This window comes from Aspergillus candidus (genome assembly GCF_002847045.1).
Source record: "Aspergillus candidus strain CBS 102.13 unplaced genomic scaffold BDW47scaffold_27, whole genome shotgun sequence".
Taxonomy (NCBI): domain Eukaryota; kingdom Fungi; phylum Ascomycota; class Eurotiomycetes; order Eurotiales; family Aspergillaceae; genus Aspergillus; species Aspergillus candidus.
This window is the reverse complement of record NW_020194032.1, coordinates 74,742-100,608: the sequence shown is the minus strand read 5'-3', so window position 1 is coordinate 100,608 and position 25,867 is coordinate 74,742. Positions and strand designations below refer to the sequence as shown.

General features: G+C 52.8%; 11 protein-coding genes across 11 annotated transcripts; 5 read left to right on the top strand and 6 right to left on the bottom strand.

Moving 5' to 3' along the window:
- Positions 1 to 222: 222 nt before the first annotated feature.
- Positions 223 to 2,797, top strand: BDW47DRAFT_106958 (uncharacterized protein). Its single transcript, XM_024812889.1, has one exon. It carries the CDS (start codon positions 375 to 377, stop codon positions 2,595 to 2,597), a length of 2,223 nt encoding a protein of 740 aa, XP_024671401.1. The 5' UTR covers positions 223 to 374; the 3' UTR covers positions 2,598 to 2,797.
- Positions 2,798 to 3,725: 928 nt separating this feature from the next.
- Positions 3,726 to 5,622, top strand: BDW47DRAFT_132050 (putative L-ascorbate oxidase; the record flags this gene model as incomplete). Its single annotated transcript, XM_024817467.1, has 3 exons — positions 3,726 to 3,972; positions 4,043 to 4,517; positions 4,572 to 5,622. The coding sequence occupies 3 exons, from the start codon at positions 3,726 to 3,728 to the stop codon at positions 5,620 to 5,622; spliced, it is 1,773 nt and encodes a 590-aa protein (XP_024671400.1).
- A 345-nt stretch (positions 5,623 to 5,967) lies between these two features.
- BDW47DRAFT_37545 (DUF1014 domain protein) lies at positions 5,968 to 7,360 on the top strand. Its single transcript, XM_024818847.1, has 3 exons — positions 5,968 to 6,099; positions 6,264 to 6,367; positions 6,505 to 7,360. Exons 1-3 carry the CDS (start codon positions 6,046 to 6,048, stop codon positions 7,016 to 7,018), a joined length of 672 nt encoding a protein of 223 aa, XP_024671399.1. The 5' UTR covers positions 5,968 to 6,045; the 3' UTR covers positions 7,019 to 7,360.
- A 197-nt stretch (positions 7,361 to 7,557) lies between these two features.
- pex7 (putative peroxisome biosynthesis protein (Peroxine-7)) lies at positions 7,558 to 9,193 on the bottom strand. Its single transcript, XM_024817466.1, has 2 exons — positions 8,664 to 9,193; positions 7,558 to 8,571 (listed from the first exon to the last, which is right to left on the bottom strand). The coding sequence occupies exons 1-2, from the start codon at positions 8,825 to 8,827 to the stop codon at positions 7,668 to 7,670; spliced, it is 1,068 nt and encodes a 355-aa protein (XP_024671398.1). The 5' UTR covers positions 8,828 to 9,193; the 3' UTR covers positions 7,558 to 7,667.
- A 529-nt stretch (positions 9,194 to 9,722) lies between these two features.
- Positions 9,723 to 12,193, top strand: BDW47DRAFT_118012 (putative CUE domain protein; the record flags this gene model as incomplete). The annotated part of the gene is made up of 2 exons (XM_024815155.1): positions 9,723 to 10,296; positions 10,854 to 12,193. The coding sequence occupies 2 exons, from the start codon at positions 9,723 to 9,725 to the stop codon at positions 12,191 to 12,193; spliced, it is 1,914 nt and encodes a 637-aa protein (XP_024671397.1).
- Positions 12,194 to 12,264: 71 nt separating this feature from the next.
- On the bottom strand, positions 12,265 to 15,796 carry BDW47DRAFT_37502 (putative nitrate reductase). Its single transcript, XM_024818846.1, has 6 exons — positions 15,449 to 15,796; positions 14,029 to 15,342; positions 13,778 to 13,941; positions 13,338 to 13,726; positions 13,163 to 13,286; positions 12,265 to 13,108 (listed from the first exon to the last, which is right to left on the bottom strand). Exons 1-6 carry the CDS (start codon positions 15,689 to 15,691, stop codon positions 12,337 to 12,339), a joined length of 3,006 nt encoding a protein of 1,001 aa, XP_024671396.1. The 5' UTR covers positions 15,692 to 15,796; the 3' UTR covers positions 12,265 to 12,336.
- Positions 15,797 to 17,366: 1,570 nt separating this feature from the next.
- On the bottom strand, positions 17,367 to 18,604 carry BDW47DRAFT_126316 (putative ubiquitin-conjugating enzyme; the record flags this gene model as incomplete). The annotated part of the gene is made up of 4 exons (XM_024816537.1): positions 17,367 to 17,459; positions 17,525 to 18,282; positions 18,388 to 18,482; positions 18,543 to 18,604. 4 exons carry the CDS (start codon positions 18,602 to 18,604, stop codon positions 17,367 to 17,369), a joined length of 1,008 nt encoding a protein of 335 aa, XP_024671395.1.
- A 361-nt stretch (positions 18,605 to 18,965) lies between these two features.
- On the bottom strand, positions 18,966 to 20,479 carry BDW47DRAFT_37462 (uncharacterized protein). Its single transcript, XM_024818845.1, has 2 exons — positions 19,744 to 20,479; positions 18,966 to 19,647 (listed from the first exon to the last, which is right to left on the bottom strand). Exons 1-2 carry the CDS (start codon positions 20,162 to 20,164, stop codon positions 19,031 to 19,033), a joined length of 1,038 nt encoding a protein of 345 aa, XP_024671394.1. The 5' UTR covers positions 20,165 to 20,479; the 3' UTR covers positions 18,966 to 19,030.
- A 256-nt stretch (positions 20,480 to 20,735) lies between these two features.
- On the bottom strand, positions 20,736 to 23,777 carry BDW47DRAFT_106943 (putative homeobox and C2H2 transcription factor). Its single transcript, XM_024812888.1, has one exon. The coding sequence runs from the start codon at positions 23,505 to 23,507 to the stop codon at positions 20,943 to 20,945; it is 2,565 nt and encodes an 854-aa protein (XP_024671393.1). The 5' UTR covers positions 23,508 to 23,777; the 3' UTR covers positions 20,736 to 20,942.
- A 138-nt stretch (positions 23,778 to 23,915) lies between these two features.
- Positions 23,916 to 24,472, top strand: BDW47DRAFT_106941 (uncharacterized protein). Its single transcript, XM_024812887.1, has one exon. It carries the CDS (start codon positions 23,975 to 23,977, stop codon positions 24,311 to 24,313), a length of 339 nt encoding a protein of 112 aa, XP_024671392.1. The 5' UTR covers positions 23,916 to 23,974; the 3' UTR covers positions 24,314 to 24,472.
- A 295-nt stretch (positions 24,473 to 24,767) lies between these two features.
- On the bottom strand, positions 24,768 to 25,802 carry BDW47DRAFT_37404 (LamB/YcsF family protein). The gene is made up of 2 exons (XM_024818843.1): positions 25,595 to 25,802; positions 24,768 to 25,534 (listed from the first exon to the last, which is right to left on the bottom strand). Exons 1-2 carry the CDS (start codon positions 25,643 to 25,645, stop codon positions 24,824 to 24,826), a joined length of 762 nt encoding a protein of 253 aa, XP_024671391.1. The 5' UTR covers positions 25,646 to 25,802; the 3' UTR covers positions 24,768 to 24,823.
- Between the last annotated feature and the right edge of the window lie 65 nt (positions 25,803 to 25,867).

Below are 25,867 nucleotides of genomic sequence, written 5' to 3'. Positions count from 1 at the left end.
CCTTACCACGAGTCAAGAAAATTAATCGCAACACTTCTGAGCCCAAAAACCAACCCTATCCAAGATCGACACGGTAATTATGTGGCTGGGGGATCATCGTTGCCCAGACAACGGCCTTAGCGGTGAAACAGCAACAATATACTAGCATCACCAGCCACCGCATAAACGCCCACGACACATCATCGCCCCATTTCATCTCCGGGCACTGAAGTTTGTCCTTCAGTTTTATTGTCAATCGAGGAATCTACCCCTACATTCCCGAGCTTCCATGTGTGACAGCCCGGACGTGATTCGGGATCTCGATACATTCATTTGAATACCCCTCGCTCTGCGTGTGACATATATAAAGCCTGGAAGGGTGTAAGCAAGTACCGATGGATGACTCTGCGCATGGGTCCCGGTGGATGGAATCGGGAGATCTGTCCAGCAGCCCCTACCAGCCCGACGAACCGGCCCCGGCGTCTCCGACATTAGCGATTGCGAAATATATACCGGGTCGATCGTTTCACCACGACGAGTTAGACGGTGAGAACGGGCAGTTGTTCGTGCAGGATTGCGGATATCAGTCGTCGGCTTCCTCGACACAATACTCGAGTGACATACTGAGCGGGAGCCCGGATGAGGGAGATCAGGCAGGTGGTGTGCATTCGAGGGCCTCGAGCCGATCTTCTATTTCCTCGCTCCCAGCCTCGGTGCTGACACAACCACCGGATCGCATCAAAACGTTCAACAAAGACGGAACACACGATCACATAGCCCTTCATCCCTGGGATGACGAGTTCAACCACACCAGCTACGACAAGATGGACTCGCCCTTCAAGAGCATCAACGCCATCCGACGCCGCGAAACAGCATTCCGCAAGCCCAGCTCGGTGCGAGCCATGCAGATGCACACCGAAGACGAAGGCGACGATGACTTTCTGACACCCCCGAGGCGCCGAGCTGGCGCTCGTCTCTCCGACATCTCCATGCGATCTGCGGGCTCGTCTCCGATCAAGCGGTCACCGTACTACTCGCCCAGTGGGTCCGCAAGCAAACCCAAGCCCAAGAAGGAATACCCGCTCGTTCTTCTCCACTGCACCTTGTTGCCGCCGTCGCTCCCTATCTCGGGCTTTACGGACACGCCTGATCAGAAGCTATTGAGGGAGGTACTTCCGGGGGAGTACTGGCGGCGGTGGAAACTTTTGCAGGAGAAGGTCGGTTCGGGGGTGCTTCGCGACCGGGGTGTGCTTATATCTCATCCGGAGGATATGTACGACCTGCTTGAGGATCGGTTATTGGAGAGTCTGGAGCTGCAGCGACCGCGGCTTGACCATGGTCACTTTCTAGGTCGAGACGAGGCTGAGTCCGAGGAAGAGACACTTCACGGCGAGGAAAGCGCCACAGACGACGAGCAAGGAGAACCGTGTCCAGACTGTGGGGGCCGAGTAGTCCGCCACCGAGACACTGGACGCAAGTGGGAGATCAAAGTCTTCGCAGCGAATGGCCTCATGCGGGCCGGGGCTTGGGCTGCAGCTTGGAGGGAGATGGAGAAGGTGGATGTGGAAGTTGGACTTTGGCTCCCGTCGGAGGTGCGGAGGGAGCTTGAGAGAAGACTGCTCGAGAATGAGATATATCAAATGGAGAGCCGCCCGCCTGCACCTCAATTACGAGGACCTTTACGCGAGTCGGAGCCGACCTTTGAGCAGGAACCGATCGCCACCGTGCATCACGAACCACACTCGATGAGCCTCGACACAGAGAAGCGGAGATTGCCCATTCTGGATTCGGAGACGCCACCAGACCGCAGTCCATCGCCGAGCGATCATATTTCCAGTCAATATTATTCTACACCTCCGGCAGAGATCGACCTCAACACGCTGCTGGTGAATTATCTCCGGGTGTTGGCCAGCGATCCGCGCAATGTCGTCCTGGCTTTTCTTGCTATTCTTGTCGCTTTCCTGGTAACTGGTTCCAGATCTGGAGCTCCCAGCACCAGCACTGAAGTACAACCGTCCGCTTCGGACATGGTTTATCATGCTTCTATGCAGACTGTGTCACTGGAGCATTATTCCTCTGTAGTCGGGCCGGGCTCTGCATATTCTTCCGAATCTCCGGGTATGGAGGACCTGGATGGATCAGAATTGGAGCTGCATGCCTCTGTTCCTCTTTCTCCTACGTCGGTTTCTCAAAAAGACTACCACAATGACTCTCAGGTCGAGTCCCAAAATGATTCACAGACCGAATTTCAGACCGGTTATCAAAACGATTCCCCAAACGATTCCCCGAACGAGCCCCAGTTCGAGTCCCATTTCGAGTCCCAAAATAATTTGCCGGCGCGAGCTGCGACATCTATCTCCGCAGATATGATCCGTCCGATGAGCACACCCAAATCTGTGGTTAAATATGACTTGGATTCCGAGCCCGAGACTGATCTCCCACTTGCCGAGGAGAGCGCAGATACATATGCACCACCAGATCCTTTGACACAACCCAACGATCCTGCACGCACCGTGACGGATGCCGCTGTTAATGCAGCGGAGGTGGTCGAATTAATGGACCTGGACCTTGCAGCTGCAGCTGCCTATGCCCAATGTCCGGTATTCCATAACCTGTAACTGATTCAACAATGATCATGCATAGGTACGGAGAAATACGATTGATGACTGATGAGATCTATCCCTTTTCATTGAACGGTTTGGCTATTGCTTTTCCAGTTAATAATGTGTTGTTTAAGCTTTTATTCGATTTTCTATGATGGCATGGTGGGGGTTTATATCGCCGTGGACGTGTTATGTTACACATTGCAAACTAGCGCAAGTTTTTTTTTTTTTTTTTTCCTTTATTTTCTTCTCCCTTTCTCTTATTTGTGTCAATCGAGATCTTCATAAAACTTTCGACTTTCTCCGCGTAGATGACCAACCTACATATTAGCCGACTCGTCGATGTGGCCCTCGGCTCAGCCACCAGCCAGGTCGGGAGAATCTGATCTGATATATCATGTCCTGTAGGGCTGCACAAGCTGCCCTATTCTCGTTCATCTTTTCTTCCTCCTTCTTGCCTCCATCCCCAATGACCAGTCTAGTGATCGATTGCCCACTATTTTGGTTCTCCTCCAGGAAGTCTTGCGCCACATCTCCTTGCAGAACCTACAGACGTCTTTGTCGAATGTCACCTGCAATGGCGCAGATATGTGCTGCATCCACATTAGAACTCCCATCTCTTCATGGCCTTATAGGAGGTGTATCATGGATGTTTCCTTACAGGTACGATTAGATGTTTTCTTTCTACTCTGTTCTCTGTTTACCTCTTCATGGTTGCTTTCGTGCTTTCCGTTTTCTAAACTCTATATAGCTCGGCTCGTTTAGGTATATACTTTCAGGACATGATTCGAATGTGAGCTCCGTTTGCTATCTATTCAACGAGCTATCACATTGTTGTTCCTTGCTTGTCATGTCTTTTACTTTCAAGCTACACATTGTCTTTTTATCCCCTTGCCACGGAAAATTTTGTATATCGCTTAGGGTAACGGCACGTTGAATCGCGTTTGGGATCAAGATACAGGCACATAACATATAAAATGATCTTGTCGTCCTTTAATTGGTAGGTTGCGGCTCACAGGTTTCTAATATTCTGGGTTCTATTTTGTTTCTCTTTCGTTTGTTGTTCGTTTATCGCTTTTTAAATTTGTATATGATCTCATTTCCTTTTCGTGCAAGACCTAATCTTTTACGCGCCGAGGCGGCATGTCTGTCTTCCAGAGCAAGCTCACGTTGCTGACATTGATCTTTTTGTTTCAATGGGTCGCATGCAAGGTAGTTCAATATGAACTCAATCTCACATGGGAAGATAAGGAAGTCGCCGGGTTTACGAGGAAAGCCATTGCCACAAATGGGCATACCCCCGGTCCGGCGTTGTGGATACAACAAGGCGACGATGTTGAAATTCTGGTGAACAATTCCATGCCATTTGGGTCTACACTTCATTTTCATGGTTGGTTTTTTCACTCATTCCATTATGGCAGCTCGCCTATCCCAGTTCCATCCATGCTCAACAAATCCAGGAATTGAACAGCGCGGTACACCCTGGTCCGACGGCGTACCTGGTTTGTCGCAGTACGAGATTGCGCCAGGCGACCAGTTTCTCTACAGATGGAAGGCGGAACAGTATGGGATTTATATGTACCATGCGCACACGCGAGGCCAGACGGACGACGGCTGCTACGGGGCCATGTATATCCAGCCCGATGAGTCCGAGGAGAGACCCTTTGGGCTGATCGCTGGAGACGAAGACGACCTCCATGCCATGCTGGAGGCGGAGCGCAACACCCAGCCGCTCCTTCTCTCAGATTGGCGCTCCCTCACGGCAGAAGAAATCTGGCAGGCAGAGATAGACTCTGGGGTCCCAAGTACTTGCTCTGTGGCGGTCCTGATTAATGGGAAGGGGTCCGTGAAGTGTCTTTCCAAGGACGAGCTCAACGCAGCCACTACCCCTATACAGCGGATTGGTCTTGGAGACAGGCAATTGACTGATCTTGGGTAAGCTTTGCTATTCTGTGCTTGCTAATAGATATGTACTAAGACATTTGACAGCTGCCTGCCTGCTGTCACTGGCAATAGCACTGGCTTCCCTCAGAATGCAGACATTCTGCCTGAGACCTTCCAGGATGGATGCAGGCCTAGTCAGGGTCCAGAGGAGAGGTTCATAGTAGACCCTGCTACCCGATATGCCAGTTTTGACTTGCTCAGTATGGCTGGAAGCTCGCAGCTTGTGTTCTCCGTAGATGAGCACCCCATGTACATCTACGCGGTCGACGGCCGATACGTCGAGCCGGTCAAAGTCGACGCCATCACACTTCCCATCGGGACACGATATTCCGTCCTCGTGAAGCTGGACAGCAAACCTGGAGACTACACCTTACGAGCCGCCAATAGCTTCCGCGCCCAGCTCATCGGTGGCACGGGTGTCTTGTCTTACCGCAACGCAGATAAGCAGCGCGGACCCTCGACTCCTTCCATCACACTAGGGGCCGCAACGATCAACGACGCCGTGTTGCTAGACGAGTCCATCATCGTTCCATTTCCGGCCGTAGCACCCGCACCGCAGGCCGACCACACTTATATCCTGAACGTGGACCACTTCAACGCTTCGTACCGGTGGGTGATGGGCAACAGCAGCTTTCCGCTCGAAGCCGAGAAGGCCACTCCCCTGCTGCTCAATCGCACCTCGATCCCGACCGAGTACACTATCACTACGCATAATGACACGTGGGTGGACCTCATCCTCAACGTGACAACAGCCGGCCAGCCCGCGCACCCGATCCATAAACACTCGACCAAGTTTTTCGTCATCGGTGAGGGCTCGCAGCCGTGGACGTGGTCGTCCGTCGATGAGGCGATCCAGAACGTGCCGCAAAACTTCAATCTGCAGAATCCGCAGCTTCGCGATACTTATGCAACTCCGGCGGCTACTACCAGCCCGACCTGGCTGGCTCTGCGGTACCATGTTGTTAACCCGGGCCCGTTTCTGCTTCACTGTCATATCCAGATGCACATGAACGGAGGCATGGCGTTGGCTGTGCTGGATGGGGATGATGCGTGGCCAGAGGTCCCAGAGGGATACTTGCTACCTGCTGTAGAGTGATGGTAGACCGCTCTGTCACCGGTCCACTGTGATGATGTTTTCTTTCGACCGGTATGTGTTATGAGGTCCATGTTACATGGAGGTCAGGCTATGTGTTGGGGTTGTTCGAGTATGATATGATGTACGATGTAATAATGATCACCAATCCACTAGACCTTTTACGAGTCACAGTTCAAAGCTAGTACAATCGGCATCATAAACATGACCCCATCCCAAACAAGGGCTCACCAGATCACATGCCCCTGTCATTAGTCATCCTCCGATCGGAGCTTTCCCAGCGAGCCTAAACCCGATTCGATCACCTACATATTTCGCTCCTCCGTCATCCTACCCGAGTCAGAGTCACCTCGATCTTTCAAACACAACTTACGGTTTCTATATACCCACCCCACAATACCATAAGGGACAAACACTCTATCCACCATGGCAGGCAAGAAGGGAGCCGATAACTCCAAGAAGGCAGCGGGAAACGCCCGTGTACGTTGTTCCCTATGACGGTAGCAGCCGCAGCTTCATCTACCCCGCCCCCACTATCTTGCCTTAAGATACATTGTTCCCGCTTCATTTCCGTGCGCTTGCTTTAGGGAAATGGGTGTGCGGGTTTTTTGAGTCAAGGCTAATGAGGGATATGGTTGAAACAGAAAGCCGAAGTTGCTGCGGGCAAGAAGGCCGTTGAGGACTCGAAGCGCGAGGCTGAGGAGTCCAAGCAGTGGCAGAAGGGTGCAAAGGGAGGCAATGCTAAGAAGTATGTCCGGTCACCCCCCTACATCTCATCACATATACGCTAGATTATCTGTGCTATCGCCTCGCAAAAAGGCGGACAACAGATGAAAAAGAATCAAAAATAACATAAAAAAAACTAACAATGAACCAAAAAAACAGGGAAGACGCAGAAGCCAAGAAAGCCGAAGCCGCGCGCAAGAAGGCCGAACGTGACGCCCAACTGCGAGAAGAAGAGGCCTCCCAGCCGTCGAAGCCCAAGGGCGCGGGCGCCAAATCCGCCGGCAAGAAGACCGCCGCGCCGTCGCGAGGCCTCGACCTGTCCCAGCTCGACGACGACGGGCGCAAGGGCGCTTCGCTCAACGCAACCGGTATCGACAACGCGTTAGACGCGCTCTCCCTCACGAACAAGGATACCTCCAAGATCGACCGACACCCGGAGCGGCGGTACAAGGCGGCTTACGCTGCTTACGAGGCGCGGCGCATGCCCGAGATCGAGCAGGAGAGCCCTGGACTGCGGCGGAACCAGCGCAACGAGCTTTGCAGGAAGGAGTTTGAGAAGAGTGATGAGAATCCGTTCAACCAGGCGCATGTTGCGTTCGATGCGACTCGGGAGGAGATTGCGGGTGTGCGGGATGCGGAGAGGAAGAAGAAGGAGGGCAGACTGGCTAAATAATTGTTTTGTCTGTCTGTGCGTTCTATACTGGTTTCGCCCTGGATCCTGGGTCGTGGTCACTGGAGTGAGGGCTGAGGACAGATGCGTGTCCGGGCCCCGTTAAGCATATGTATATGTTCATTTCCGTCCCTGTCTCTGGAATAGCTTTGGGACCGAGCCGCGACTAGGATGTCGTGTATATCATTGTGGCCCTCTTTGTCTATACCTATATTTCCAAAATCCAGGCCCAAACGATGAGAGTAGGCTACTTGCCCTGTTCAAGGACGTTTCATATCCATTCATCATGAAATTCTGAGACTTTCTTATGTTGACTCGAACTTTTTTTACTCATGCATGAGTAGCATTAGTACAACTAGCATGTCTCTGTAAGTCAAATCTTTAAGCTCTACGTCTACTCCGTAGATAGGGTGGTAAACTGTGCTCCACCACATCGGGATCGGGTGCAGGTCTTTAGGGCCATCGTCTCAAACCAGTTGATTTATGTCCACCACCCTTCCACAAAACCAAAGTACTCAATAGCTGATATATTTATGCCGTCAGCCGCATTTAGCATAATAGATAGTAGTATGGTATCATGCAATCTAATATCCAATACAGACGTAGAAAAGAAACAAGGTACAAACCAAACAGACAGGACCGTAGTCGTCAGTTAGCCCATCACAGCCCGCACATCCCACACGTACAAGCTCTCGTCCCACCCCACGCTAGCGCACCAACCCTCGCTCCCAAAGAGACACCAGTCCACGCCGGTCACGAACTCCGTGTGCCGGCCCATGCGGCCCATCTCCATGCCCATGACCGGGGCCGGCCCCGCGCGCATGTTATCAACGTCGCCGACTGCCCCTGGCACGGACTGGTCGCTCCACGCGCGACAGGTCATGTCGTAGCTGGCGCTCAGCAGGACGTTGGACAGGTGCGGCGACCAGGCCACCTTGCGGACGGCGTATTCGTGGCCGGTCATCACGCACTGTGGGCCCTGTTGGGGCGCGCGGATATCGAAGGTGCGAATCGTGCGGTCAACGCCGGCTGTGGCCACGATCGACGGACGGTACTTGTTCCAGTCGTGTGTCAGGGCCTCCGATGGTGCGCACGCCGCCGGCGGCACGCCCGGCCTGCCGGGGATGGGTGACACGGGGGCGGCGTGAATGGGAATCTGAAGGGCTAGGTGGTTGGAGGCTGAGGCTGGTGTCCGCAGATCGAATAACCGTAGATATGAATCGGAGGTGACGCACGAGACCAGGTCGGGCGAGTGCGGCGCGAAGGCCGCGGAGTAGGTGCAGCTGTGGGTGGGCAGCGTGGCGATCGAGTGCGGGCGGTGCGGCGACCACACGCGCACCGTGCCATCCCAGCTCGAGGAGCAGAAGCGGTCCTTGGCCACGAGGTTCCAGCCTACGCTGAACACCTCGCGGTTGTGTTCTTTCCAGTTCTGGATCGGGTAGTCGTTTAGGCCGATGTCGAACAGCTTGATGCTACCGTCACCCGACGCCGTAAGAACCTGGTTCTCATGCATCTCCGACCAGGCCATGTCGTAGAGCGAATCTTGCGTGGTGAACCTAATCTGTCAGTATCTCTTGCATATCGCTTGCTAGGTGGGCTGCGGGGAGGACTGCCGGCGGGACAACCTCCGACTCCGGCAGGCGCGTACCATTTTGTTGGAACAATGCCGTTAGGCGTTAGTTCCAGGATATACAGCCGTCCATTACCCACGAGACCGAAGTTGGACGAAGAGGCGACGGCGAGCCGGTTATCGAAGAACGGGGAGTACTTGACCGCACAGCCGTTGTAGCCTTCGGTACGGAAGTGGAGCATGGTTCGGGCGGAAGTCGGCGAAGCGGGGAAGTCTCAAGAGCAAGAAAAACGCGAAGGGCGAGTAGGCAAGGAGGGGAAATGAGCACCAGACCAAAATTAGCGAGCGTTGGTAGTGATCATGGCCGTCGGATAAGACTGAGCGGAGTGCGTCGCAGTGGTCGAGTTGAATTGATTGCGGGGGAGTAGGATGGATGGAGGAAATTGGGTCACTCGCTGAGCCGAGGTTGCGCCTGAGGCACATATGCCGTTGCTTTCACCGCTTGTCTCACCGCCTGTAGAATTGGTCGACTGATCGTGTGGCGATCCAGACAACCTTGAAAGATGAGATACTCTGGTCCATCCAATTTTCCGCCAAACTTTATGAAGAGCTTTTTGATCTTTCTATTTTGGTCAATTCTAATTTCAGTGCGATGTACATGTGGAATATGGAAATACAGCCCACAGTTTCTTCGTAGTGGCGAGACGGCAGAACTCGTGATTTATGTCGGATAATACACGCTATCGGTATCACATGACATGAACCCATATCTTCCCCGACGTCATTGTCAGATGGGCGAGGATGTGATCTGCAAAGCTTGGGGATCGTCTTGCAATCATCCCCAGAGGACCTTTGGCGAACTCCATGTCTCATATACCCTCATCTGGACCGACGCCGTTCGTTCAAAAGTCCAGAACACAATCAGCGAGGGGAACAACAAATAAACAAACAGTCCATATTTGGATTTGCCATCGATGACGATGATACTCGTCCGAGACCCAGAAAAACAGAACTCGATTTCCGTGGAAAATATATCCACTAACCAAAACGACAGTATATATATTGAACTGCATGAACCATGTCGGTAGGTAAAAAATTCCTTCACTGCTAGGTATCTCATCTCGTTCGTTCTGGACGATGTCCTTTCAAGGTGGATCTTCCCCATCGCCTGTATCACCCATCGATGAGCCATCCGCTGCCAAACAATTCCTTCAAACCGAAGTCTATGATCTGGGCGCGCAGCCCGGCCTGCGTTCTCTTCCCCCAGGTTCGGAGCGGGACTTTCTGACCCTGACCTGGGGTCCCATCATATACCAGACCATCTACTCGCCTGAGTCCGATGACCTTCTCCCGATCTTCCTGCACGCCCTCGCCCGAGAGATTCGAAAGGCGCTACCGCGCTGCCTCCCCGGGACAGCGCAGCAGCATGACATGCTCGTACATACCTATTCGTCTCGGCTTTTCAGTAGCCAAAAGATGTTCCAGCAGGCGAGTGAGGGCGCTGTGCGCAGTGCATTCCATAACTTCAAAGTCGCCTTGATGTTACCCGCGATTGAGCTGCCCGTTCGTTTGAGAGTGTGTTTGGTGATTGATAGTTGGGTCCTTGGCATCCTGGCGGCTACACTGGAACATGCGGAGTTCAAGGGGGAAGCGCCCCAGTACGGACTGTGCCCCGTGAAAATGGTGGAGGAGAATTTCCCGGATCTCTACCGCACGGACTCAAATCCGGCAGTAGGAGATTATCCTGGCTGGACCACGGTCGTGCTGTCCTCGTTGGTGGAAATCTTTGATGGTCTACGGCAGTGGGGAAAAGGACTCCAAAGCTATCACCGGCCCGGGAGGGTGTATATTGGAAATGGGGAATGGGTTTGATTGCATATTAGTGTATCGAGCGAAGCGTGCACAGCGGCCTCCTATAGAGCCTTCCATTAGCGTTCATGTCTAGTAGTTGCAAAACATGAGCTTGGCATTTATGAAAAGGGACATATCGAGTAATGAAGTGCAAGTACATTGTCGTACGTTGATTGGCCACTTCCGGAGCAATCACGTGTCCGTATTTATAATCGGGTGCAGCTTGTATTTATGGGATATCTTCGGTTTCTCTAACTTCTTCAATCCAACCATTCTTGACATCAGAGTTCTTTAGCCATGTACAGTATTTACTTGTCCCCGCATCGATGGACCGCTATGTGACACGAAAGAGACCACGGTCCTCGTCATCTGGGGCACTAGATGCACCACGCCACTCTGATAACCCCCTCTTGGAAGAGGAGTCAACGGATGTGAAGCTGGCCCAGCTCGTATCTCTCTTTCCAGATTTGTCCCAGGATACTCTGCTCGATGTTCTGGTCTCGTCTGCGGGGTCTGTTGAAGCCACGGCGACTATCATCTCGGAGCAATTGGCAGCAGCCCCAATCAAAAAGCGAGCAGTGTCGCGTCCTTCAGTCCAGACCTCGCTAATCTCCCACATCACCACACCCGGGGATCGGACTCCAGAGCCGAAGCGACGTCCTACAAAAAAAGGGCAAACCCTCCATCTTTTCTCTCCGGATGATGTCGCGGCCCACACCCCATGCACCATCATCCACAACTTCCTCCCCCCGGAGCAAGCCAATGCACTTCTTCTAGAGCTCTTGGACGAATCGCAGCATTTTTCCAGGTACAAGTTCCAAGTGTTCGACAAAACTGTGGAAAGTCCACATTCAGCTAGTGTGTACGTTTCTACACCGGAGGAACATCGGCAGCATACTTCCGTGTACACTTACGGCGGGACGTATCGCTCCAACGTGAGGCAAATCACGCCTCACATGCGGAATGTCTCCACAAAGGTCCAGCGCATCGTGAACGATGAAGTCCAAAAGCGAATTCGTAATGTATATCCGGGTGGGAAGAAACTTCGCTTCCAGTCGCCCAAGGAATGGATACCAAACGCAGCCTTTGTCAACTGCTACGATGGGCCGGCTGAGAGCGTCGGGTATCACACGGATGAGCTCACCTACCTGGGCCCAAAAGCCATAATCGGCAGTCTCAGTCTGGGAGTCGAACGGGAGTTTCGAGTCCGACGCATTGTGCCCCCAGATGAGGAAGACACAAGTAGCCCTCCGTCAAACAGCAGCGCTGACGTGCCCACCGCTGGCAGTGGAGGGGACCCAACCCGGAAACAAAAACCACAAAAAGCGCCACAGACACGGGCCGACGTGCAAGGCCAAATTTCCATCCACCTACCGCATAACTCTCTCCTGGTAATGCATGCCGAAATGCAAGAAGAATGGAAGCACGCCATCACGCCTGCCCAAACCATCTCCCCACACCCCTTGTCAGGAAACCGCCGCATCAACGTCACATACCGGTGGTACCGTGATTCGCTCCATCCGCAGTACACCCCCCGGTGCCAATGCGGTCAACATGCAATCTTACGGTGTGTGCAGCGCAAAAAGGAGACCCGAGGTCGGTATATGTGGACGTGCTATGCTGGGTTTGCCCCGGGGAAGCAAACGTGTAATTTCTTCCAATGGGCTGAGTTTGATGACGATGGTGAACCTTTTTGGGAGAGGAAGCCGATTGAGGACGATGCTCCTACACTGGCGAACTTTGCAGATGCTACATAGTGCATTGACTTGTTGGGTGGTCACTAAATCTACAACAACTTGACCCCGAGGACCATGTAGAGATGCGAAGCAGGTTCATTTCTTCCTCTCCTATTAGTGACTCCGCGCAAGGAGTGCAAGACAACAACATAAGAACTGAATGACTAGAATCCAAAAAGATTGTGTTCCTGGCTGTACCCCCATTCCAGCAGCACAGGCAACACCGCATGTTGAACCAACCCCGGAGGGCCACAGAGAAGCGCAATACTCTTTTCATCAGGCGGGAAGCAATACCGGTGCAAGATATCCTTATTCACAAAGCCCTTCTCGCCTTTCCAGGATTTATCAGGCTCCGACAACACGTGGGTAACCTCAAACTGATCCGGATACAACTGGGCAAACCGATCCAGCTCCTCGCGCAGCAAGATATCCTGTTCTGTCTTGTTGGCGTCTACCACGCGGATCCTCGTCTTGTCTTTGCCACCTGATTTCAAAATGCGAGAAAGCACCTGGTAACCGGGAGTAATGCCGGAGCCTCCGAGGACAAGCGTGATCCTGTCAAAGGTGCTCTTTTTGCCATCGAGGAGGAACTTGCCATTGCCCTCGTACTGTATCTCACCCGTCGGGCCCTTGATCTCGACCTCTTCGCCGATCTCGATGCAGTCGAGGATGTTGCTCATGGTGCCTCCTGGCTGGGCAGGGCTGGGAGCGTACGTCTTGACTACTAGGTCAAAGGTGCCGTCTTCTTCTTCTGAGGATACCGGTCGCGTTGGCGTGTACGAGCGAAAGACCATGCGGTCTTTGAAGTGAAACCCGATGAAAAGATGCTGGCCGGTTGCGAGACCCAGCTTTTGGTCCTTTGAGGGCAGGGCAAAGGTGTAACAGCTTGTGTCCTCGGAAAGGCGTTTCTTGGAAATGAGCTTGGCCTGGACCCATCTAGTGCGAAAGGGTTAGCTTTCTGTATTTAAAACTGCAAGGTGGGGGGCATACTTGTGGCGTCGTAATGCGATCGAAGAATCCTTCTGTATAGACTCTGCCCTTTCTTTGGCTTTCTGCTCTTCCTCATACTTAATAAAGTCCTGTGTCTTCTGCGTCGCCACGCCAATGATACATTCTGCGTACACCCGGTCAGCACGTTCGCACCACGCATAGAAGACATGCTCACCTTGTAGTTTCTCGTGTGCAAAGTCATCATGTATACTCTCGAACTCCTCCGTCGTCTCAGCATGGACACGTCCCGCATGAGGCATAATGGATGCGCTGCCCCCAGGATGCCAGCTGAGCACACTAGTGGCGTCGTACACTTTCCCATTAACCACAATCCAACAGTCATCAGCAGATCTATGCTTTTCGATTTCCTCGCGAGTGAACTGCTTATCCGGAGTCGACCCGTCGCGTTTCATATCCTCCACTTGGTCTTCTGCAGCTGGCTTCATCCACCCACCCTGACCGGTGCCTGGTTCGCAGGGGTGTCGGAACATTATATACTGCTTTCCTGTCTTGGAATCGGATACTAGCTCCAGTTTGACTGTGTAAATGCAATTGTTCATCATTCTGTGCTCGTCAGCTTTTTTTCAACCGTACATAGAAAATCAATGCGCTTACCCTTCCAGGTTCCATGTTGGCTTCTCGGGCTGGGTGTTCTTGTTCGCGTTCCAGCACCGTACCATGATGCTCTCTGCTCGCAGGAACCGCATGGCGTCAATGTCCAAATGCCAGTGGAGCCAAGGCCAGTATTTCCTGCCGTGTCGTAGTGGTTTATCGGGGTACTGGGCTTGTCAGCTGCGTGAAATGTCGACTGTGTCGAGTGCAGCCCATATCAACAGCGGACAGACAGTGAAGTCGGACTAACTCACCTGACGAATGCAATACAGCCATGTACTTCCTCCATCCAAGCTGACTTCGACTCTCTGGATCTCCATGCCGCCCCCATTATACGCAATGCCTTGCAGATGGTATGTACTCTTGCCGCGAGATATATCAGCCACATCGAGCTTCTCCCCATGTTCAGGCCGCGCAATGACAGAGTTCAGCACCTGCTCCATGCACGCCGTACTAGGATGATTATACAACGCCTTTCCGATCTCCGTGTATCGATCCGTGACGAAGCTCGGCACCACGCGGTTGTCGTACACATGGTAGTGGCTGTCGTTCTCCTTGTTTGTGATCCAGATCTTCCCCAGCCACTTGACGCTGCGCCCGCCGACAAAGCCCGGCACCAGCAGTCTCACCGGGTACCCGTGGTCTGGGGGCAAGGGGCGATCGTTCATCGCGTAGGCTAGCAGCACGTCGTTCGTGGGATCCATGACATAGTCCAGCGAGAGACACGTCTCGTACTTTCCTTCGCTGAGGTTCTCCGATCCCTGGAAGTTCACCCACAGCGTCTCGCCCTTGTGCGCCTCTATCAACGGCATGATATCAGCTTTCAGAAGCACGTCTCGCAGAAGTGCACCCTTCCAGTACGCGCAGCTGACACCTCCAGGACCCCAGTTGAAGCCCTTCGACCGTCTGATCATATTCAGCTCTTTCCTGCGGTTTCCGTCGCACGCGAGGATAGCAGGGATATTAACGCTATCGAAATCCTCCTGCAAATCATCCATGAACACCGTCAGCGACCGCCCCGCCGATATCTCCAACTTGTGGTTCTCCCACAGCAGATGCGGCACGGGCCCGTGGCTGCGCACGAAGTGTAGCCAGTTCGGCGTGATGAGCCCTGCGTCTACCAGCTGCGTCAGCGGCGGCTCCCCGTTCAGCGGGTGCTTCCCTGTCAGTCGGATCAGGTTGCCTGAGCGAGGGACCCAGTTGTCCGGGGTGAGCTGGTCCGCCTCGTCGATCTCGCCCGGCTCGTAGTACCCTGTTTTGAATGGAGAAGATCCCTTTCCGTCGTTGGGTTTGATGGCTAGGAAATGATCGCGTTCTTTGAGCAGGCTATCTAAGAGTGCCTGCTCTTCGGGGGTGTACTTCTTGCTCTCGTCCTCTGGGTGAGCGGCGCCGTCTATTCCTACCCCGCTGTCCTGTCGCCGCTGCTGCTCTCGCTGCTTGGTCTCTGCCTCTTTTCTCTTCTTCTCGTTGATCAACCACGGCTGCCCCTCTTTGATATGATTCTCCGTCGTGTGGAGAACATATCTCCAATGCTCCGGGTGTACTTCCGGTCGTCGCAGATGGAAGTCCTATTCACTCACATCAAGACTCTATCAACTTGTATCCTTCTACAACAAATCCCCCGATCCCATCTTCACGCGCCTAGCAAAGACAGAAAAAAGAAAGAGATCTCACCTGCTGCTTTGCCAAATAATCCCTCACAGTAAGCAACTCCCCCCTCTCGACCTTCTCCCTCAACTGCTCGATCTTCTCCTCCGCCTCCTCCTCTAGCTCAGATCTCCAATCATCTCCGGCATGCGTCAGACCCGGGAAGCGATCGTCGCGATTGTACAATCCGATGCGGTGACTGTGTGTTTTGGTCCAGTCTGGCTCGTAGAAGATGTCGTCGTCTGTAGCGCCGGGTATTTTGGATGGCATTTTCCTGTTGGTATTAGTGTCTTTTCTTGATTTTTTTAAGCAAGAGATATTCGAAAAGATGAAAGAGTGAAATGGATATTATTTTAGCAATGCACTAGATTATAGGTAGATAGTAATACTCCTCTGGGGGTGGCATGAGATGTAGGTAGTACACAACCCTAGCACCTGAACTCGATCTATCCCCGACCCGGCCATCCGTTTCGCAACCATGACGACAACACATCCGTTTCCGTCAACTCCAACTGGACAATTGGCCTACCACGCGAGAAACGATTGGCTCTGTGACTCGATTATTTCTGTATGTCGGTGGCATTTGATCGGGCCCTATGTAATTGGTCTGTTTGTCTTAAGCTGTCTACTTTTGCCCTTGTGGATCCTAATGGAGAGGCTTGTCCTGTCCCGTCGTATGATTTATGTTGTGCAATAGTCTACTATCTGGTATGGTGAGAGTCGCTGATTTTCGTGCCATTTCAGGTTAGAGTGACCTCTTATTTATGTGTTGATCAAACCATTGGATGATGGATATATCTTCTATTTGCCATACCAGGTAAACACCTACCAAGATGCCGTGCAATGCAATGTCATTTCCAAGGATAAAAAGCGCCAGACTTCTAGACAGAAAACAATACAAACGGGTATGCTGGGGGCCGATGCACAGTCAATGCAACCATTAGTGGTGATAGTCTCGCCCTCCCATCGCCGACTTGTCAGATTCTGCTCTTGTACCTGACCTGGGTCGAAGAACTGATGGTGGTGTTGATTGCATGTTGGTACCGAGAGAGTGCATAGGTGCATAGACTGTTCTTGTTCGCCTTAACTCCCCTTTTTCTTGCTCTTGCATGATTGTTCCAGGTTCCACCCACCGTTGGCCATGGCGAGACCAAACACAGACTTCAATTCGAGCAGGTCACGCAAGGCGATGGAATCTTTTCGGTCTTCGGGATCCAGGCTTCCATGTCGAACGATCTCGTGGAATATAAAATAGTAGACGAGGCGGCTATGCAATCGCTCGAAGTGTAGAGGTCGTGTTGGTCCAAACGGGAATACTCGATCGATCCACCGGGCGTAATTCGAAACAAATGACTACCAGAAGCAACACAACTCAACCAAGACTCGCTCTCCCAGGACTCCTCACACCAGGAAGGCTTCATGACGGGACAGGAGGCGGAAGAGTCTGACTCTGATGACCAGACCGCTTAGTCCATCGTATCCGGGAAGTGAGTTTCGCGAACAAGGCGCTAGGCCGTCCGGAGCTCCAGAATTCCGAGCATGACAGCGCTACAGCAAGTACGCAGAAGAGGACGATGATCGGGATAAAGACTAATGCGATCACGATAATGGGGGTGCGGTGGACTTTATATAAACTCTTAGGCATATTGAGCTGAATACTGCATGCAGTGCGATCGGGACAGAGATTGGGGATTGTTATGGATAGGTAATATGTGTGCCTCGAGACAGGACTCCATGATAGGGACTTTAGAGATTGGCATTTGGGCCGTTGGTCTTGCCGGGTTACCTGCAAGGTGCAGTTTGTGATTTGTGTCACTTGGGAAGGGGCGAGGTGGGGAGGTGCGAGGACCCTTCCAGCGAGTTGGGGTTGGAATTAAGCGCTGTATAGTATTTTATGTCGAATTGGTAATCTGCGATCTTGGGTATAATAAAACAGACGGTCTATTTATTCATGCGCCTCCTCCATCGGGGGAATGATCATTTCTTTGATATTCGTTAACGTCGCGTCGTCTAGCCGAGAAAAGCGAATCTGCGATGCCTACGTTGCGTCAGTATCTATCTCGGTGCATAATCATCGAATGGACTTTCGAGGTGTAAGCATACCAAATCGTCACTTCCACCCCGAGTCGAAGTTCCAAAGAGGGTCCCCTCCGAGTGACTCGCTTCCACCTCCTCCTGGACCCGTTTGGCCCAGATCCCATCCCAATGCCAGTCGCCAGGAAGTCGCGTTTGCGGGCTTCCCTTCTTGGAACTGTACAGCGCTTGGTTGTCACCATGATCTCTTCTGTGGGCTTTCCAGGCATGCCATGCGCTGGGGTTCCCAGCCGCCTCAAGCGGCAGCGAGTCCAGAACCGACTCGTCGTCAAAGGTAGATCTGATATAATCCAACAGAACCAGGACTGGAACAGACTTCCTAGTCTCTGTAGCTTTATCGACCGGAGGTGAAATAGTGGTGTCACTCAGCGTCGCCTCACCGTCTCCATCAACTGGAGACGCCGGTGACCCTTCGTCGCCGGCCTTGGAGTCCTCCGTCCCAGCAGCCGTGGCAGTCTCAGCAGCATCACTTGACCCGTTCACACTAACATCCCTCGAGCACCCGTCAGAGGTAACATCACTCCGCTTCGCCCGACCGAACCAGTGTGGGAACCCATGTCGGAGACTAAACCCACCGGGCGGTAACCGCTCCTCGTCCGTGGCGCTAACAGGGTCCGCATTCGACGCATTCGTGCTAAACGTGTATGTGGTGAGGGGCACGATCAACGGGTGGAAAACGTCGGTGGAGAAGGTCACCAGCGGAGGAAGGTCGGGGTAGGATGGAGGGAATTTGATCTGGAAGCGGAGGATGGCTGACGCATAGGGGCCTGGCGCAATGCAACACGTGTCAGCGATTGAAGGGACTGGAGTACCAGGTAAACTGTCTCTGATGCAATCAGACCGGAGAGATAGCACAACATCAGTTAACATACCAGAGCGGACAAACACAACCGCACTCCAGAGGGTCGGATCATTTGGCGCAAGGCTCACGTAAACACCCGGAGGGGCAGCATGTCTTAGGCTGGCGCTGCAGGTGGGTTGTAATTAGTATCGCATCGCCTGAATTGACGAGTTGGACGAAACTTACAATTCCAGAAGCAGCTGATGTTTGCGCAGGGCCGGGATGTTGGGTAATCTGGAAGTCGACATATTGGTTTCGAGGTGAACTGAGGTTCGAGATGCGGTGGAGGGCGTCGCGGTCGGGATGGCGGAGAAGCCGCGGAGAATCAGCCGCCCTCGAATCGGGGTTGGACCCGGAGCTAAGCGTAGGCCTTATCTCCGAGGTTAGCCAAACAGTAGTATATAGTGTCATGGGCAAGTATAGACCTGAAAACTAAACAAGATGGGGGAAATATTACTCTGTATTGGATAGTGAAGACAGCGTCGATATATTTTTTGAATACTTAGAATCAGAGTCAATTGTTACAGACGAGAACCAACGTTTCACTTGCTGATAGTACATTCTCATAGTACATGCAGTGCCCAAAAACAACCATGATTACACCCATCCTAATACTTCAATTACGCCCTGCTCATCTGAGACAGTCTAAAGCTCGTAAATCAAATTCCTAGCCACTACGCTCTCGCCGTGCTGTCAGGATCAGGTCGAGTAAACCCCAGGATCGCCATTCCTTCCCCCACGCCCTCGCAGACCCCACCCGCGACGCCTTCCATCCACCACGCAGCCGCTCCCGACACCTTAGCGCCCAGTTTCCCTTCCTGCATGGTCATAACCCTCGACCCAAGATTACAACCGCCTTTTCCCAGATGATCGGCCGCGCCCAGGGCCGTTGAGAACACCCGCTCTGTGATCCGGTGGGACCGCTCATATTGGTACATGTGTTGCAACAGCACCTTGATGTACGGCATCAGAAAGTGCACGATAAGGGAGAACTGAATGATCGTGAAAGCGAGGAGTCGATGAACGCATGACGGCTGCACGGAGTCCTGTACGCTCTGGCGTTGCAGAGACCCAGGTGGATGGCCCGTCTCGGCCAGCGACGACGACGCAATAGACCGCGTGACTTTGCCGGGGATGCTGTTTTTCAGGGATGTCGCTTCTTCCGGAGACAGATCGTCTGGAAGGGCGCCCAGGAGATAGCCGAGTGCGTGAAGGAACAGGGATCGCGCCAGACGGCCGTCGCAGTTGGGTCGTCGGGCTTCATTCCCGGAGTTCTGCAGGAGGCTCAACGCTATTAACCAGGATCAGCAATGAACGGTGATACTCACTACGAGTGCGCCTGCGCAACCTAGCGTGATACAGCCCCAAGAAAACTAAGAATACGAACCCGGAGTCACTCGATTCCACCCAATACCAGAGTGCGGCTCATAGTTCGCCGTCAGCGACACCGAGTCAGCAACCTGATGATTGTCCCCGCAGTCCGAGTGCTTCCCCGAGACCCGCGACTGGCAAGACACCTGGTCGACAGCCGTACTCCGCGCAGTCTGGGGACGCTGTAGATCCCCCGCTGTGGCGATCGGCTCCGTACCATAGTAGTCGAGCTCTGGCTCCGACACGGAACGCAGCGTGGACCACTCTCTCCCCACCTTCGCCGGTGGGCCGGTTCTCTCCAAGGCCGTCCTAACTTGCACGGAAGAATACAAGCTAGGAATCCGCTGCCTGATCGAGGCGGGTATCACCTGGAAGAGGCCCAGGACAGGTGGCGGAAACAGCATGGTATCGGCCAGCGGTGGTGGTGGGATGTCCATTTTGCTGGAGTGTTTGACTTCTTCACGGTGGGATATATAGCGGTGCGCAAGAGCGGGGTTTTAAACTCTGAAAAGAGGCAAGAGCATCAATCTGATGGAAATTGCGCAATGATAGAAAGCTTGATAGACGCCATGGACTCTGAACAGTGGCTGAGAAAGAAGTCCCTTGGTTGAGAACCTGCCCCTCTAGACGATCATGGTTGCCGTGGGGGTCCGACGAAAAGGCGACAATCTATCCGGCAGGAAAATAGAGGCCTGCAACCGTGAAACATGGAGGAATAAAAGAGAACAACGCAAAATACGAACTGGAGTAAGATCAAAGGCATAAGAAGCAGGAGAAAACAAGAGGAAATGAGCCGATCATCACATGTCAGGCAGTGGGGCCGATCAAGTAAAACCCGATAAGCGCTGGAAATTCTCCGCCACGCATGTGTGTTTTTGAAACAAATCCGACGTTGTACTATCACACGCCACTGACCCTAACTACGCCGCGGAAAGGTGCATATTGATACGACTTGTTTTGGAATTAGGTTGCATTTCCATTCCGTAGTTTTCAGTAGTAAATGTCTCTGATTTTGCATGTTACTGTGTCGCATATGTTCAATTTGGTCAGGGAAACAGGGAAACATTAATGTCCACGCCGTGGTCAGGATATGTCCACAAAGAATAATAAAAGAGGGGAGAATGAGAAGGAAAGAATATTTAACCGCTTTTTGAATCCGCCAAAGTTCCAATAGATCATGTCCGCAATTCCCAGCCGTCATCCATACCTCATCGCCTATCCCCAATAGCGCATGCTTTGTGCGGGGTCCTCCCACGGATCATCCACCGCCATCAAGTCGGCTTGCTTAGAGTTCGAGATCCGGATGGACTCGGGGCTCGGCTCCGGAAGCTTTCCTGCAGCATTCCCGGTCTTGCATTCGCTTTCAGGGACAGGGTTGTCTTCAAAAGTTAAGCCTGCCAGGTTTTCCAGCTGCAGCCCATCATAATTCTCCTCCAATCGCCGCAAAAAGGCCGGCTCGAATCCCATCTGCACGAGTGGATCAGCCGATCCACTGGCAGGGGTCGACCCGAATGAGAGGCCGGGGGAATAGCTGCTCCCCAAGTCTGCGGACAATCCCGCGCGGTGGGTCACGGGCACCGCTCCACTGCCCCCGACGTAGCTCCCAGAAGAGCTACCAGGGAAGCTAGGAGCAGCGGAGGATTGCCCGGTACCAACAGCGGCGGGGCTGTGGATCCCAGAGCTGAAAGGCCCCGAATTGAACATCGGTTGGGAGCAAAAGGTCCGGGCGAGGAAGTTGGTCTCCATGGGCGCCCGTGGTAGACCGTGATCGGAGGCATAGGGAGGTCGCATCCCAAGATTGTCGAGTTGGATATGGTCCGATTTGGGAAGAGACGCCAGCCCGGAATCCCGCTTTAACACACTCAACCACACAGGGTTATCGGCACATGTCTGATTCCAGGGGTCATCGGTCCCGTAGATGATCTGCCGGGCCTCATCTTGGATCATCCTATCTGTAGGAATGACATTGCCTGCCAGCTGGGAATGGATGAAGGCAGTGAGTTGACGTTGGAGACGTTCAAAGCAGTTGGCGTCGTCGGGTACCTTGAGGCCTGGCGGCCGACTTAGGCTGTCGGCAGTTGTGTAAGGATCCAACGAACTCCGCTCCTGTCCAATAAGGTAGGGGGGCATGGCGTTCTCGACCAGGCTTTGGACCTTGGGGTCGAAACCCCAATCACCCTGCCATTGGTCTATGCTAGCGCCGTCTTTGTAATGGCTGGCTAAATGATCCACTCGGTCCTTCCAGGTCATCAATTCTTTGGCACAGAAACCACAGCGAGATCGGATCTCGCAGGTGTTGCTGCGCCACTTGTCCATGGCAGGAAGGAACTTGACATCGTGCATGAGTCTCAAGTGTTGGTTGAGATGGTCTTTTCGGTAGAAGGTACGCTCGGCCAGGGACTTCTCCTGGCAGTTGCTGAAGTTGTGGGTTTCCAAGTGAACATTGTCCGGGTTTGCAGCCATACAAAAGACACAGCGGTTGGCACCATCCACTTGAACGATCCCACCTTGAGGGGAACACGTCCACTTCTCCAGGGCCAGATGCAATGACTTTTCGTGGCGCTGCCAATCGTACTTGGTCTGGAAGGAGTCGGCACAGAAGGTGCATTGGAAGATACGGGCACTTCGAGCTTTCTGTTGGTTGAAGGGGTTGATGGGCGCCGACGCCTTGCGATGGCGGCGACGCTCTTTCCGCTCCATTGAGCCCCACGATCCAAGAGACGACCGATGAGAGAAGTCCGAGACAAGAGAGAGAGAGGAGACTGAGGAACGAGTGGCAGACTGGCTCGTCTCCAAGCTAGAGACGGATGGGGTGTGGAACATATTGGAGTTGGCATGGCTTGAGTCATTGCTAGACCCAGTCACCCTAGAGTAAGAACGCACGTGACCCGAATTGGACGATCGTTCCCTTACAGAATCCAATGAAGTATTGACCAGGGCTCGCAAAATGTCTGTGGTCGCGGCGGGTTCGTTTTCGGGGGGTGAGTGCTTCCAACGTTCCATTGGAGTCATGAGGGTGAGGTCCCTCCGTTGCTTGTCTTGGTCCGGGATGTCAATTGCTCCCGGGACGGGGGAGCTGCTTCGCGGGGCATGGCGAACCTTGCCGCGCCGTCGGGCATTCGCAAGCCAGTTGCAGACTTGGATGCGTTTCAAGCCTGTGCGCTCCTTTAGTTCATCCTTTGCCTTCTCACTGGGGTAGGGATGGTCTTTATGCTCGTAGAGCCAGTCCTTGAGGATGCGAACAGCCTCGCGTGACAGTCGAGACGTGCTCTTCCTCGACCGAGTGTCCAAGTCTTCCGGGACTGCAACGCCCGAGAGCGATTTGAGCGCCTTCTTTCCCGTGAGACCTCCGGTAGGGATGTCCACGTTCTCATTGATTGGGTGCAAGGTGTCCAAGAATTTACCCGGTGCCTTCGCATGGTTGAAACTGCATTCGCGATAGAGAGATATGCAGCATGTGCAGCCGTTTTTCTGCATGACTCCGCGTGTTGCAACAAAACAATCCAAGCCCATGTTCCTGCAAAAGTCACAGGAATCTTTGGCACGAAACATGGGAAAAACCCGATTATCCACGGTCGGATGGGAGGTACTCTGGGGGTCTCGTTCTGCCACCGGTGGTTCCTGGGGATCATTGGAGAAGTCTAGCGGTTGTTCCAGGGCAAGAGTACAATTGTTGGCCGCCGCGTTGTCATCCTCATCAACCTCGATGCGGTCTGAAGCCACATCATCGTCCCTTCCGTGAAAGCCATGGGAGGCCTCGTTGAAATCGAAATATTCCATGAAACAGAGTTCAGGAATTCGTCGACGTGATCCTTGATCCGAATAAGATATGGAGCAGACGAATGATCAGTACAACGTGAAATATTGCAGGAAATTGGAATTCAAAGCAAAATTGAGGAAAGTATCAAGAAAATAGATGGACGGATTGATGTGTTGACGACGTGAGAAAGCCAGACATAAAGCCGGCTAGAGTATCACAAGTATATGGGAATAAGCAGCAGTGGGTCCGCCAGAAGGTAGACTAGAGGAGAATGTCTCCTGCGGAACTATGGATTCCATGCTATCGTTTATTTCCCTGTGGGAAGCTGTATCCACAGACACTAGTGTCTGGTGGATGAGGGGCACCGTATTTCGGTCATTCGCCGTCCTGTGTTAGGTACTGATATCCATGGATGGGGGCTGGCCGGAGTTGTGCTAGGCGTCCGAAAGGTGAAAATGTTCCTCCCTGCATCTGCGACGCCCTTCGAATGACAACTCTAAACCTATTTTGGGCAAGTGTCTTGGTGCGGGGAACATTCTGCATCGCCGCTAACACTAACACGGCAGGTATGAATCATCCGCCTATATCCTTATCCACTCTAACAAGGGTATCAGATCGTCACCATATAGAGGAAGGCACTGTTGAAACGCTTAGCACCTCTTGTTGGATCATTAACAGGCTCCAAACCGTCTCCAGATTTTGTGTGGCTTCCACCGATTGTCCCAATCAGCCAGTCGCATGCCTTGGCTGTCCTCGTACCCCAAGGCTGACTCTCGTGTTGACCCTTTTGTTTGACGTCGATGGCCCTAGTGTGGACGTGCGCTGAACCATCTCGTGGAGTCTTTGATGTTTGATCTATCCAATCTGACTAGGTGGTTTGATCTCTTAACAGCTATCCTAGACAAGCTCATAATCCCATTTCTTGGAAGAGTAAGTTTGATCCATGTACGAGGAGATCAGGTCTTGGCGGAAAGCGACAGTAAGGGGGAATAATACAGAAAAGGCCATGTCGGGTAAATCCGAATGTAGATATAAGGAGTAGGAGATGGGGGATCAATGGCCCTGGAGAGAGACAAATCCAGCAAACAGATCAAAACCAAACACCTGCCTCAGGTGCTCAATCTCTGCCCATCCATCGACTTCACTTTCCTCGTCCATGATGAATCCCCATGCTTCTCTTGATCTGTTCTTCCCACTACAGGTACCTTACAGTGGTTTACATTGAACATGCGACGTCAATTGGCTTCTGGGGCCTTTTATTACTTGCAATTTCACTAATATTCGATATTATTGATTTTGTACATGCCCGTATATACATACGTCATCGCCGACACGGTCATTTCCCATACTTTTGGTTAAAGGCATCCACCACCTTTCGGGTCGTCTTGATGATGTCCACACAGCTTGGAGAATCAGAATGGCAACAAATTGACAACGGGTAGTCTTTCAGAGGTAATTGCACCACAGTCCCATCCACCGCAGTGACCGACTGCTCTTCCACCTGCTGACTCACGTGTCGTTCCACGTCCTTTAGATCCCACGGCTTCTTCTTCCGATCGATCACGAGCATTCCTTTAGCATCGTACTTGACATCCCCATAAAGCTCCGCCCAAAACTCGATTCCCAGATCGTTGGCCGCTTTCTCCATCTGGGTCCCCGCAAGCCCGAAAACAGGGACCCCTTTGGGGATTCCCTGCATCACCGCTTTGGCCACCTCATAGTCGCGGCACATCATCCCATAAAGCACCCCATGCGGTTTCACGTGATTCAACCGGACTCCCTCCCGGTCCAAGAAACCTTGCAATGCGCCCACCTGGTAGATGGTGATGGCCGTGAGCTCTTCGGGGGAAAGCTTCATCTCCCGTCTTCCGAACCCTTGAAGATCCGGCAGTCCAGGATGCGCCCCGATAAGAACGTTATGAGCCTTGCAGTTTCGGACGGTTTCCATCATGATGAGGGGATCACCGCCGTGGAAACCGCAGGCAATGTTGGCAATATCGACCATGGGGAGGAGTTCGAGGTCGGGTCCGCAGGCCCAGTTGCCATACTGTCCAATGCGTCAACGCCATAGTTACTGCCAGACAGAGCAACCCTTGGTTTGACTTACAGCCTCGCCCATATCGCAGTTGATCAACGCCTTGTGCTGTATTGGGGCCATTGTTGCGGTTGTTCAATAAGTTTTTCGATGCCTTTCCTTCCTTTTTTTCACCCGTCGGAGAAAGAGCGAAAATAAGGAGTGTGCGGGTTGCTGGGAATTGTTATTATCCAAGCTGAGTCGGGCGGGGTTTTAAACTTTGGACCACACTCCGAATGTTCATGGTTCCGCTCGCTTTATAGATAATCGGGCCAAGGGGGCTTTCTTCCTTATCATTGCCACATG

Bases quoted from the DNA above. Each gene is read 5' to 3' on its own strand.
- BDW47DRAFT_106958 (XM_024812889.1), top strand. From the start codon at position 375: ATGGATGACTCTGCGCATGGGTCCCGGTGGATGGAATCGGGAGATCTG.
- BDW47DRAFT_37545 (XM_024818847.1), top strand. From the start codon at position 6,046: ATGGCAGGCAAGAAGGGAGCCGATAACTCCAAGAAGGCAGCGGGAAAC. The intron at 6,100-6,263 runs GTACGTTGTTCC...TGGTTGAAACAG, and splicing joins AGGCAGCGGGAAACGCCCGT to AAAGCCGAAGTTGCTGCGGG. The intron at 6,368-6,504 runs GTATGTCCGGTC...CCAAAAAAACAG, and splicing joins AAGGGAGGCAATGCTAAGAA to GGAAGACGCAGAAGCCAAGA.
- pex7 (XM_024817466.1), bottom strand. From the start codon at position 8,827: ATGCTCCACTTCCGTACCGAAGGCTACAACGGCTGTGCGGTCAAGTAC. The intron at 8,572-8,663 runs GTACGCGCCTGC...CTGACAGATTAG, and splicing joins GGCATTGTTCCAACAAAATG to GTTCACCACGCAAGATTCGC.
- BDW47DRAFT_37502 (XM_024818846.1), bottom strand. From the start codon at position 15,691: ATGCCATCCAAAATACCCGGCGCTACAGACGACGACATCTTCTACGAG. The intron at 13,942-14,028 runs GTGAGTTAGTCC...TGACAAGCCCAG, and splicing joins GGCTGTATTGCATTCGTCAG to TACCCCGATAAACCACTACG. The intron at 13,287-13,337 runs GTGAGCATGTCT...GGGTGTACGCAG, and splicing joins TGCACACGAGAAACTACAAG to AATGTATCATTGGCGTGGCG.
- BDW47DRAFT_37462 (XM_024818845.1), bottom strand. From the start codon at position 20,164: ATGGACATCCCACCACCACCGCTGGCCGATACCATGCTGTTTCCGCCA. The intron at 19,648-19,743 runs GTTCGTATTCTT...CCTGGTTAATAG, and splicing joins GTGGAATCGAGTGACTCCGG to CGTTGAGCCTCCTGCAGAAC.
- BDW47DRAFT_106943 (XM_024812888.1), bottom strand. From the start codon at position 23,507: ATGGAATATTTCGATTTCAACGAGGCCTCCCATGGCTTTCACGGAAGG.
- BDW47DRAFT_106941 (XM_024812887.1), top strand. From the start codon at position 23,975: ATGACAACTCTAAACCTATTTTGGGCAAGTGTCTTGGTGCGGGGAACA.
- BDW47DRAFT_37404 (XM_024818843.1), bottom strand. From the start codon at position 25,645: ATGGCCCCAATACAGCACAAGGCGTTGATCAACTGCGATATGGGCGAG. The intron at 25,535-25,594 runs GTAAGTCAAACC...CGCATTGGACAG, and splicing joins ACTGCGATATGGGCGAGGCT to TATGGCAACTGGGCCTGCGG.